At 46.4% G+C, this 13,550-nt stretch overlaps 1 protein-coding gene across 1 annotated transcript in view; it reads left to right on the top strand.

The window, feature by feature from the left end:
* The first annotated feature begins 335 nt into the window (after window positions 1-335).
* Window positions 336-13,550, top strand: part of LOC120994873 (arylsulfatase H-like) — a 156,092-nt gene continuing 142,877 nt past the window's right edge. Inside the window, exons 1-2 of the mRNA XM_040423745.1 lie at window positions 336-388; window positions 6,290-6,442. Of these exons, the coding sequence (XP_040279679.1) occupies window positions 6,297-6,442 (146 nt within the window). The 5' untranslated portion in view covers window positions 336-388; window positions 6,290-6,296. The remainder of the gene's footprint in view (window positions 389-6,289; window positions 6,443-13,550) is intronic.

Below are 13,550 nucleotides of genomic sequence, written 5' to 3'. Positions count from 1 at the left end.
GTGCACAGGCTTGACTGCCCTTCCATTTACTGTCTACGGGACTGTCATCAGTCTTTTTACTTTAATTATGTGTGCTATGTCTGTATATAATCTTAATTTGGGATAATTAATAGGTGTATGTTAAACGTGAAGTATCTTTTTCACATCAATCATCTGTGTTTGACATGGCTTATATAACCATGAGTCATATTATTACAAATTAGAAATGGCAACTCTTCTGAACCAACAGGTTAAAAACTCTCTATAAAACCAAGTATGCCCCCATTTGACCTCTGCATTACCATATCACAAGCAGATATAAATGAATAATCTCATTGAGGCAGCATACCGCTTAGTCTTCACAGACCATCAAGCAGCCAAGCACAGCACAGAGAGGTCTCCACAAAGTGTAAGTAACAGATATTTGTTGTATAAATAAAATACAGACATAGACTATATACACTACATAGACACACATAGAATATATACTACATACTTCACAATCTATGCTGAAGAAAACAAAGTCAATAAACTGGCTCAGTAGCATTTAGAAAATCTTTTTAAGGGTGATATCTTAGACTTTGCATATTACCATAATTCAGTATTACAATAACTAATCAGAAATTCTTCTCCACAAACATTAACTTTGTATCTACTTGCAGCAGGAATATCAGCAACCCTCCTGAACGCCAACTGGGGTGAAACTACAATTTCCAGCAAGTAAACTTGCTTGGTTAATCTCATAACTCCCACAATAGTGATTGGAGCATGCTGAGAGTTGTAGTTTCACAACAGCTGGGGTGTCAGAGGTTGCTGACCCTTGACTTGCAGTATTTCTATTGTTGTTCTTGTAACTATGTTTGAGGCCAATTATTGGCTGGATTTGTGGGAGGAGCCCCGCACATTTAAACCCCTCTGGTTCCGCCACTCACCCATCGGGACGATCGAGTCATCTGGAGCTTCGTTCAGGCTTCCGGCTTCCGACCCGTGCGTCATTCGGCTGCTGCTGTCCGGCCTCGGCTGCCTTTGGTATTGATCGGCCGTTTTTCGTTCCTCTCCTTGCAGCGGGAGATTCTAATTTTCAGGGCTTGTGAGTATGCCTTTGAGCTCTGCCGTTTGCAGTTTCCATACAATACAATGCTTTGTTTCATTTCAGGCTGCACGGCCACTGCCTACCCTTGCTCTAGCTCACCTGCAACTGAGAGAAAAAAAATAATAATGTGTGTTTGAATTAGAATTTTTTTTTTTAAAGGGGAAGTGACATCCATTTCGGTGATTGTGTTTTTTTGTTGCGCTTGCTGCCTTGCGGGGGGTGTTGTGCTTTCCGTGGTTGCTGCATGTCGGTGCCCTTGTTCGTGGATGGCGGACGTGTTGCATGTGCAGGTATGGGGGTTTCCTGTGTGACTGCACATGTGCAGGTTCCGCTGGTCGTGACAGGGGGGGTTGCGTGGCGGCATGTGTCTGTCTGTACGTGGGGGCGTTTGGACTGTTGGTATGTGTCCGTGGTTCGGCTGGCGTGGGAGCTGAGGTTGCGGGGATGCTCATGAGTTTCACACTGATGTTTTCATTTATCGCAGGTCTGAGTGTGCGTGTGGATCCGCTGTTCCCTGTGGGAATTTGTGCTGCTTACTCGTTACAGGTGTGTGGAACTCTGTCGAGGGTTTCCTCGCATTTTCAGTTCATTACGTGCGCACATCGCAGTGCGCTACACCTCGCTACTCCACATACACTATGTCATAGGTCGTGGTGCTGTGGGGGATGCATAGGTGTTTTTCATCAAGCACGTGGTTAGCAGCCGCATTGCATACACATAGTCTCTACCCCGACAGGGGTCGGGGGAACTCTGAGTGTCTTTGGGTTTGATTGGTCACCATTGTCCTCGAGTTCCCTGCTCATACGTCATACGTCATATGTTGTCTTGCCACTCTCCACGTTACTGGCCGTCAGACGGACTTTGTTCTGCTCCTAGTCATTTACCCGCGGCGTCTCAGGTGCCGCCACGTGCATACAGTGTAATTTATGGGTACCTTATTGTACGTTTGCCCCCCCTCTTACACATGCAGCATTGCACGCCGAGACCTCAGTGTGACATGCCTGTTCGTTCCAGGCCTCGGTCACGTCTCGGTTAGTTAGCCTACACACGTCACGGGCCTCATTCTGCCCCACGTCTGTGTTGCCATTACGTTGTTCACGGTCTTTCTGTTGTCTGGTTTGTCGGGTGTCTGGTGGTGGGTCAGAGCACGTTGGCTTTGGCGCTCGTTACATTTCTTCGGTTTTCTCATTCGTATTCACAGGATATCTCGGGCTTCGGATTTAGATGAGTTGGTCTCCGTTCCACCTTCCTCTGCCAGGGGCTCCGAACACGGCAGTACTCCGTCCCTACGAGCATGGACCATCCCCTGTCTGACGGCTGAATTACGGCATTGCGAGGTTCCGTTTCCGGCGACTGCCCGCAAAGCTGAACTGTTTTGATTATTGTTTCCTTCTCCCCCAGCCGCAGCTGTCCCGGTGGTTCCCGCAGCCCCCCCAGTGCTCTCAGCTATCTCTGCTTCACCTCCCTCTGTTACTCCGGCTCACTTTGTGCCCCCTAGCATCAGGAAGGACATCCAGGAAGGGAAGGATGTGAACCTCGCTTCCTTGCTGATGGCGTCGCAGGACATGACCGAGAACAAGGCCTTTGCCTGCGGGGACAACCGTCTCAACCGTAAGCTGTCCCTGCCCGAGGTCATGCTGGCGTTCAGCGTGTACAGAGACGTGGTCTGTTCGGTGGCACTCAACAGGAGGGAGGAGTTTGACCTGTATCTGTACCGAGTGGTGGAGTTGGGTCACAGGTATGGTGGTTGGGCGTTCTACGACTACCACAGGTATTTTTTGGCTAAGGCAGCTAAGGCAGCGGCCACCCTGGGTCAGTTCCAAGTTGTGACCAACTGGGGTGGGGTGGACATGGAGCTGCTCTGCCATCATTTTGCAGGTTTAAGGACGCCGGGGTGTGCCAACTGCCAGTCCTCCTCCCATGCCACCACTTGGTGTCCCTCCGCCGAGATCCCGTCCGTCCCGGGTTCTTCCAGATCGGCTGCAGCCTCTCTCCCAAATCCTAAGCAGGCGGTGCAGCTGGATAAATTGAGACGGCCATTAATTTTTTGGGCAAGGCTCAGATATGCAACAACTTCAATCATACTGCCTGTAACTTTGGGCAACGCCGCCTCCTGCACATCTGTGCCTTGTGCTTTCGGGCCCACCCCAAATCGGCTTGTACCTTGCGGCAGGGGGATTCAGCGTGACTAAGCAGGGTTGAAGTGCGGTTCCTGAGTCACTGTCTGGTGGGTCACCCATTCTCGTCTTTCCGTGACTTCCTGGTACAGGGGTTCACCCTGGGGTTCCACACGGGGTTCATCACTTTGCCCACCTCCTCTTTTGAGTGCAGGAATTTGCTGTCGTCCTCCGTGGATCCGGACGAAGTTGATGGATTGCTGGCTCAGGAGCTGGAAAAAGGTTTTCTCATTGGTCCCTTTGCTGCCCCCCATTTCCGAACTTGGAGGGTGAGCCTTATTGGATAGGTCAGAGGTAAATTTTCCAATAAACCCCGCTTAATTTATGATTTGTCTGCGCGAGTTTTCGCTTAAATATTCTTCTGTGGATCAGGCGATTCAGACAATCATTCGGGCAGGCAGGGGTGCCTGGTTGTCCAAAGCGGACATTTCCAACGCTTTTAAGCTTCTCCAGATCCGGCCTTCTCTTTGGCAGTGGCACGGTGTCAAGTGGAGAGACGGGTATTACTTTGCCATGAAGCTTACTTTCGGTTTCAAGAGTAGCCCGTGGCTGTTTGACAGGTTCGCCCGGGCTTCGAATTGGATTCTCACCAACGTGGTGGGCTGCCAGTTGGTAATCCACTACCTGAATGACTTTCTTCTGGTTGAGAATCCGGCTCGGCCCCCTGTGGATCTGCTGTCACTGCTGGCCTTTTTCGCCAAATTTAATGTCCCTGTAGCGGCCCATAAGATGGAGGATCCGGATACTGCTGTAATTTTTTTGGGTGTCCAGCTGCGCAGGCCAGTTTACCCCAGGATAAATTTGACAGGATCAAGCTCGCCAGGCGCGCCATGCTCCGGGCTTGCTCTGCCACCAGGAGGGAGCTGCAGTCTTTGCTAGGCATGCTTAATTTTGCCATGCGGATTATACCGCAGGGCAGGTCCTTCATCTCCAGGTTGCTTGCGCTGCTGCCTTCGGCTCCTGATGCGAAGTACTTGGTTTGCTTGGACCCATGCGCACGAGTGGACCTGGCGATGTGGGAGGAGTTTCTCAGTCGATGGAACGGTGTGTCCATGTTTATCCCGCAGGCCTCGGTGTATTCGCCTCGTGTGATTACCGATGCCGCAACCTCAAGGTGCTACGCAGCTATTTTTGGCCCCCACTGGCTAACAGGCCCCCACTGGCTAACTGGCCCCCACTGGCTAACTGGCCCCCACTGGCTAACTGGCCCCCCCTGGTCGGAAGAGGTTTTGGAGATTCCAGAATTTTCAAGGACCTCTTCCCTTTTCGAAATTTACCCTATCGTGGCTGCGACCACAGTTTGGGGACACTTGTGGTCGGGTCAAACAGTAACGTTTCTCACTGATAATCAGGCTACCTCTGATATCATCACTAAAGGCATATCCAAGTCCCTAGTCATTATGTCCATCCTGAGGAGGCTGGTGTAGTTGTCTATGCAACATAGTTTCAATATAGCCTGTTCGTTTATTCCCGGGAGGGTAAACACTGCTGCGGATACACTGTCACGATTTAATTTTCCCCTTTTTTTCCAACAGCACCCAGAGGCAGACGTTACAGCCACTCCGGTGCCACCTTTCTCTCTGCTAATTCTGGACTGACCTCTCATTGGGCCACCACCTGTCACATCATTGAGAAGTCGTTATCCGAGAACACAAGGAGGGCTTACTCCTCAGCCTGTCTCAGGTTTCTAGAATTTCAGGAGAGGTACCCGAGACTAGACTCGGGCAACATCAAATACATACTGTCATTCGTATCGTATTGCTACACCAACCTGGGTCTTTCACATAGTACCATCAACCTGTATTTAGCTGGGGTGCAACATCACATGTCCCTCCGGGACCATCTCTCTATTCAGCACATCCGGTTAAGGCCATACTCAGGGGAATCCAGAAGCTGCAGCCAGGGCCAAGACTCACCCGCCTTCCCGTTTTGGCGGGCATTTTTACGGGATCTTTATCGAGGGCTGTCGCAGGCACCTTTCGGTGTACTGCCCAGCCTGGTTTTGAAGGCGGCAATCTACTTAGTCTTCTACGAGTTTCTAAGGCTTGGAGAGTTCCTGGTTACCAGGCCGCAGGGTCACGCTCTTGCCAGGAGACAGCTGGTTCGTCACCCCACCTTCTTCTCACTTTGTTTGGAACACTCGAAGACACTGCAACCTGGCAAAAGCGTGGAGGTCAAGTACTTCCCTTCACAGAATGCCTGGGTTCCAGTCAGAGTTCTGGACCAGCTGCTAGATGCTCTCGGTCATTCCTCTCAGGAGGTCCACTCAGTTCCGCACATTTTATTAGATATGTCCAAATCCTCCTAGCCAACAGGGATCTCAACCCGGAGCAATATTCCGGGCATTCCTTCAGAATAAGGGGCAGCTTCTGTGGCATCCAGGCAAGGTGTTCCAGTGCACGTTATTAAGCAGTTGGGAAGGTGTAGTTCAGGGTGTTATGCTAGGTATGTGCCTGATCCACAGCTGGAAATGGCCAGGCATTCTCCAAACTTCTGCTGTAGTTGTTACTTTAATAAATGTATCCCCTTTCCTACTGAGTGTTTTTTGGCCCCTTATTGCATACTGACCATAGTGACCGTGGCACACCTCAGGTCAAGGTTAGGTAGGGCCATCACCTGCATGTTGCAGGTACGTATCAGTGGGGCTCAGACTACAAGTTTGAGGCCAATTATTGGCCGGATTTGTGGAAGGAGCCCCGCACATTTAAACCCCTCTGGTTCCGCCACTCACCCGTCAGGACGATCGAGTCATCCCACCCTCCCGTACCCCTTCCAACAGCATTACTTTGAGTATGCCCCCTTATTGCATACTGACCATAGTGACCGTGGCACACCTCAGGTCAAGGTAAGGTAGGGCCATCACCTACATGTTACAGGTACGTATCAGTGGGGCTCAGACTACAAATACTGTTATATGGACCGGATAGAAGTTGAGTTATCAAATATTCTGGATTACTGTGTGTACATGGTATATATGTGTGCATATTATTTGATAATAAATTCACTTCTATTTAATTGCCATTCATTTTTTCCTTTTCAGGCTTCACATGGCCAATTTACCATTTTTCTTTTTGGTCCTCGGCTTATGTCCAATAATTAATGAAGCTGCTGTTCGAAAGCCAAGCATATTATTGCTTTTGGCTGATGACCTTGGAATTGGGGATGTTGGCTGTTACGGGAATGATACTATAAGGTAAGTGATTGTTGAGATACGTCGGTTTTCATTTTACATTTTAATATGGAAAACTCATAGAGCAGAAGCATAACTAGAAAAGCTACAATTTCTGGGGAAATTGTGTGAAGTGTTTTTGCCTCCTCCAGTAGTCTACAACTGGAGTGTGCGGAGTAACTGGGTGGAGTGGCTTGAGTAACTGTTGTGTGGTTGGAGTGGCTGGAGTAACTGTGGAAAGGTTGGACTGGGCAGAATAACTTTATGGAGTGGGCAGAGTAACAGTTTGGAGTGAGTAAAGATAGTCAACATTACACTAACCAATTCATTTATTAAATTTAAAAAGTGCACATGGCAAGCTTGATACAGTGAGAAATGCATTTCAACTTTTATTTATTTATATAGCACATTTAATTGCAATGTTGTTGCCCAAAGTGCTTCAGAGTTACATTATAACATACATTTATAAAAACATTAGCAGCATTATCAAGCCTAGCAGATAAAAGGTATTACCACATGCATTTGGGGGGGTCTCAGCATCTTGACATAGAATGGAGGTGAAGGGGTGCTATCTGCTTGATGATAATCAGTGTTCACAACCACTGTTTCCTGGCAACGCTCATGCCCCATTTATGCAGGCTCTAAGCGTGTTCACAACCACTGCTCAAAACACAATACACAGGATCATGATAGCTGTAATAACTGCGCAGTAATCCTGATGGAGACAGCTCTGCACCCTGGAGATGTAAATGTGATACAACAGTGTGTTTTTTCTGTGGTGGCTGCCCAGACCAGTTGGGTATATCCTTTTGAGTGAAAAAGGTCAGATATTGGCTTCTTTGCTCTGGACAGAAAATCTTCATTAAAATCTCCACATAGTATCATAGGTTGGCAATCCATTATTTCCAAAAATTCCAAGAGGCCCAGCAGGTTAGTAAGGAATTGGCCAATACTGTAATCCGGTGGCCTGTAAACAACAGCGATCAAAGCTTGTACAGGGGACTCCAGTTTGACAACCAAGAACTCCAAGTCAGTCACATTGTGATGATACTGCTTTTCAAAGGCCTTGAAACGGTTTCTGACATACAAGGCGACACCTCCGCCACTTTTACTTGCAATGTCAGGAAGGTTCATGAGAGGTGTCTGTTGCGTTTGAACAGGTTGTAGTCCTCCAGCTGGAGACTTTCAGCAACAGAAGAGCCTGAGAGATGAGTTTCAGTGAAACATAAAATATCTCCAAGTATCAACTCGTGGTGAGATATAATATTTTCAATGTGAGCTGGTAATCCTTCCGTGTTGTGATGGATAATTGTTAATGTTTGCTGTTTGTCTGTTGTCTGTAGAAACTTTAAGAGGGGCATAACACTTTCCATTGATGCCTTCTTCATTGAGTCCATGGAGGCTGTGATTTCAGGATCAACAAAGATCTTCTTCTCATCAAAGTCGGTTATGTGCAGTCCTTGCAGTGTAGTCGTTCTACTCAGAGCAACATAGGCCATTCCCGGTTGGAAGACCCGTTTCAATTAGACCACTGCCTACTGTATGTCACAGTAGGTGAGGGAAGGGAAGCAAACCAAATACAACAAAACACCAGGCTAGGCCCCAAAGCTAGGGAACAGGGAAAGGTCCCCACCTGACTATCCCTAAGCCTTTCCCTGACTGCTGACAACATGAGCAAATCCTTAGGGTGGGAGTGCTCATGCGCTGGAACCTAAACCTAGCTGAAACTGAAATAAACCCTCAGCTAGGGAACAGAAGATAAGACAACCAGTTCCTAGCGCAAGGTGCAGGAACCAGTGTCTTTCTGAGTTGTAACCAGAACACACAACAAAAGGGAAGGAGTAGGACTTAGCTTAAGACGGACAGGGAGCAGGAGATCCACCAAACACCAGCTGATAACTCCAGAAGCAAATATAAACCACAAGGGCTATAGTGAGAGGCGGGTATAAATAGCACCACAAAGCAGCTAATGAGCAGAACCTGTTGGGAGGTGGGATCCTGCCCAAAACTACACAAAGAGAAACAGAACAATCTGTCAGACTCATGTGTAGCAAGTCTGTCAGATCTTCTCAGGCCTCTCACGGGGCAGGGCGTGACACTGTGACGACATCCCCTGACACTTATGAATCGTACATGCAAAAGCCAACTTCAGGGGGAACTGCCTGCAAACAACTCCTTTCTCAGGTTTTCCTCTACCCTTTCTATGTACACCAAGTTGTCAGCATCACCAGATGACTTGTCCTGCATTTGGATTGTCCAGCACAAGTCCAAGCTTGTTTACTGTAGAAGCACCATTCTCAGTCTGGATGATTATTCTTGCAATCTTGCCAAATGCCCCGTTAACAAGCCAGTCTTCAACATCAATGTTTCTTGTGATCATGATACGGGCACCTTCAGCTGCTTGCAGTGTGTCAATCAGATTGTCTTTGTGTCCTTTGAAAGGTTGGTGTTGCCTCTGCATCAGTCCTATTTTAGGGTCTTTTCTGTAATTGTCGGCATCTATGTTGGTGATGTTTGAATGGAGAACAGACACAGTTGCGGCATTATGTTGCAGGGATCCAACTCACCCCTGCCACAGACTTTTCATTCCCCTACCCTCTGGTAAGTGTCTTAGAGCCCTACATGCCTGCACCACTAGGCTGAAGAACAGCTTTTACCCCAAAGCAATCAGTCTCTTAAATGCTCAGAGACTATTGCCCCTTCCTAGGATAGAAACTACCACTGACTGAAAGTGACTGCTGCATTCGTGAACCCATGATGATCTCTTGTCTGCAGTGGTGTCTGAATCAGCGTGTATATATACTCATAAGCACTTCCTACTTTGCTCTTGCTATATATATGCAGTAAGCCGGATTGGGACAGATGCACACTGGCGCAATATTAATAGTTTTTAGTTCGTGACGCCAATTGCAGCTTGCGCAAGTACTGTAGCAGGGCCCTTTAAGATGTTATAGCTCACGTATCCGGTGAGGAATGCCAGAGGGGGATAATGTCTCTATGTAGTGTCAACGGTGTCTCCTTCCTTGGTACGGCTGGACTCCTGGATCCTGGCTCACTTGCAATAAAATTTAGTGTGGTCAGTAGGAGCAACTGAGGAACTTGGGTAATAGTAAATGAGATCCAGACTTGAGATATAATCCAACTTGTCTTTACTGAGTGGCAGCTTAAATCCATACAAGTATACAGCAATAGTCCTTTTTGGTCCCGGCAGGAATTGGCAATATGTGGCAGAATCTACAGGGAGTGCAGAATTATTAGGCAAGTTGTATTTTTGAGGATTAATTTTATTATTGAACAACAACCATGTTCTCAATGAACCCAAAAAACTCATTAATATCAAAGCTGAATATTTTTGGAAGTAGTTTTTAGTTTGTTTTTAGTTTTAGCTATTTTAGGGAGATATCTGTGTGTGCAGGTGACTATTACTGTGCATAATTATTAGTCAACTTAACAAAAAACAAATATATACCCATTTCAATTATTTATTTTTACCAGTGAAACCAATATATCATCTCAACATTCACAAATATACATTTCTGACATTCAAAAACAAAACAAAAACAAATCAGTGACCAATATAGCCACCTTTCTTTGCAAGGACACTCAAAAGCCTGCCATCCATGGATTCTGTCAGTGTTTTGATCTGTTCACCATCAACATTGCGTGCAGCAGCAACCACAGCTTCCCAGACACTGTTCAGAGAGGTGTACTGTTTTCCCTCCTTGTAAATCTCACATTTGATGATGGACCACAGGTTCTCAATGGGGTTCAGATCAGGTGAACAAGGAGGCCATGTCATTAGATTTTATTCTTTTATACCCTTTCTTGCCAGCCACGCTGTGGAGTACTTGGACGCGTGTGATGGAGCATTGTCCTGCATGAAAATCATGTTTTTCTTGAAGGATGCAGACTTCTTCCTGTACCACTGCTTGAAGAAGGTGTCTTCCAGAAACTGGCAGTAGGACTGGGAGTTGAGCTTGACTCCATCCTCAACCCGAAAAGGCCCCACAAGCTCATCTTTGATGATACCAGCCCAAACCAGTACTCCACCTCCACCTTGCTGGCGTCTGAGTCAGACTGGAGCTCTCTGCCCTTTACCAATCCAGCCACGGGCCCATCCATATGGCCCATCAAGACTCACTCTCATTTCATCAGTCCATAAAACCTTAGAAAAATCAGTCTTGAGATATTTCTTGGCCCAGTCTTGACGTTTCAGCTTGTGTGTCTTGTTCAGTGGTGGTCGTCTTTCAGCCTTTCTTACCTTGGCCATGTCTCTGAGTATTGCACACCTTGTGCTTTTGGGCACTCTAGTGATGTTGCAGCTCTGAAATATGGCCAAACTGGTGGCAAGTGGCATCTTGGCAGCTGCACGCTTGACTTTTCTCAGTTCATGGGCAGTTATTTTGCGCCTTGGTTTTTCCACACGCTTCTTGCGACCCTGTTGACTATTTTGAATGAAACGCTTGATTGTTCGATGATCACGCTTCAGAAGCTTTGCAATTTTAAGAGTGCTGCATCCCTCTGCAAGATATCTCACTATTTTTGACTTTTCTGAGCCTGTCAAGTCCTTCTTTTGACCCATTTTGCCAAAGGAAAGGAAGTTGCCTAATAATTATGCACACCTAATATAGGGTGTTGATGTCATTAGACCACACCCCTTCTCATTACAGAGATGCACATCACCTAATATGCTTAATTGGTAGTAGGCTTTCGAGCCTATACAGCTTGGAGTAAGACAACATGCATAAAGAGGATGATGTGGTCAAAATACTCATTTGCCTAATAATTCTGCACGCAGTGTATATCTATTCTGCTTCTTGTCATATGCCTAGTAGATCTGGCAGGTATCTATCTTCTGCTCTGTCTGTAGTCTGCTTGATATGGGCCTGACTAGCTGATGGAGGAATTTGGCTTCTCCTGGTCTTTGGATTAAACACTCACAGTTCTGCTCGCAGGGAATGGCTTCCTGGAGGCTGGAGATGGCTGCTTTTCTTGTCAACCAGCTGAGGCTGAAGGCTCAGGCTGGGAAGAGTGATCTTGGCCTCAACCGAGACTTGATCCTGTCTTGGGATCCCTGTTTCTGGGAGCTCCTGCTAACACAGCCTTCCCCAGCCGGGGGGCTGGTTCACACTGGATCTAACTGGTTTCTTACCTCCCTTGCTGCAGGGAGTGGGGCAGCCCACTTCTGCTCAAAGAGGAGGGGGGACTAAACACTGGAATGAACTATTCCAGTCTAGCTATGCTAAACTGAACTAAACACATTGCTGCCACCTGCTGGTGTACATGGAAATTACAGCATAATATATGAAACAGGCATAGAAAATACATATAATGGAAAATGAAATGTTAGACTACACAAGATGACAATACATATGCACCTGACATGTTGTAGCAGGGAGAAAGAGTTTAGTGACATACTCCAGGATGTTACATATATATGCTGTGAACTGTGAATAGTAATGCTTTCTAGTGCAATGTTTTGCTTTTTTTCTAGTGTAATGCTTTAGTTTAAATGTCAGTTCTTGTTCCTCTGTCCATGTCTAGGATTGCTCCAAACAACATTTCATTGTATTGTACATTGTATTACATTGTATTGTACAGTGACAATAAAGGCATCTTATCTTATCTATGTTTGTGAACCTCTTTGTTGGTGGCAAAGATGTGCAGCACGTCATTAGGGCAGTGGGTGGGATCTGTCAAAGCCTGAGCAAGCAGAGCTTTGTCATCATTGCTTAAGGTGCCAGTCTTCTGCTTCACTCTGATTCTATTCAAAAGCTCAGCAAATGAAATGTCATCCTTCTGTCACATGATCTCTGTTAGCGTGATCATCTGAAAGTAGTCTTTCCAGACGTCATTGGTATTTCTCTCAAACAGGCAAAGTGGCTTACTTTTTCCCAGCGGGGGGACCTGGTAAAAGTTTCTTACTGCTAGTACGGACATACCACCAAAAGGTTTATTACTGCCTTTGATTTGCTGTAATCTCCAGTTGATGTAGGCAAACAGGGGCTTTGAAATCATTGACACCTCGTCCATAACAATAACTTCAGCAAAGAATGCAAAGTGTTGCCTGAAATGTTGAAAGCTGCTGTTTCTGTAAATGCAGTTAGTAAAACGCTGGGCATGGATATGTCTGCTTCCTCACATAGTCTGGTAAGTTTACAGAGTATCTTTGGCGCCTCAGCATAGATGCACTATATCAGGTGTGATTTGCCTGTCCCTGCGCCACCAGTGACAAAGTAATAGAATGACAAAGACTCGATTAGAGTCGAAACGCGTCACTTACTTGTTCCTTCATGTGGCAATAAATAAGAAAAAGAAAGTATCCATTTCAGCGAGTGCCGCTCCTTTCTTTTGGATGTTTGCGGGACGCCGACCCTGACACGTGCACCGTGAATGAATATTGGAGTGCCGGCTGTTCTTCTTTGTTAAAGTAAAAGAATGGGTCCGGATTTAGTCCACGCACATGTAAGAGTCAGTCAGTCTTATATTCACCAAGTTACATTGCACTGACATTTCTGGTGATAATGCTTCACACAGGCTGTGATGTCCTCCTCCAGCCACAAGAGGCTGCTGTGTCTTGGAATAAGGGAAAGGACAAGCTGAAGGAGGACAATAAAGTTTATCCCGGGCTGTGCTGGATGTCGACTATAAAAAAAAATATAATAGCACTATATTAGCTAAATTACAGTCTATATGTGTATTTTCCGAATATTCGCTATATTGCTATAACTTTGTTTTTTTAGAATATGACGAATATTCTAAAAAACAAAGTTATAGCAATATAGCGCATATATTCGTTATTTAGAATATTCGTACCTTTTTTTTTTTTCAATCTGTACTGTTATTCCACTTTGGCATACTCCTCCCCGACAAGCATACCCGTCACCATGGGAACGCCAGTGGGTTAGAATATACCACCGGATCTGAGTTTTCACGATCTCAGGGAAAACTCAGATCCGATGGTATTTTCTAACTGTAGGAAGCCACAAGGATCCGTCATTGACGGAAGGTACGTGTCACCGAGGTTCCTGGCCTCGGTGAGATGGGAACCGGTTATTTTGTTGTCAGCCGCAGCTAGTGCTCGCTGACACAGTTTTTTCTTAGTGTGGCTGAAAAGCCGATCCGGGCCGGT

This window comes from Bufo bufo, chromosome 3, assembly GCF_905171765.1.
Source record: "Bufo bufo chromosome 3, aBufBuf1.1, whole genome shotgun sequence".
Lineage (NCBI taxonomy): Eukaryota > Metazoa > Chordata > Amphibia > Anura > Bufonidae > Bufo > Bufo bufo.
This window is presented reverse-complemented; position numbering and strand designations above follow the sequence as displayed.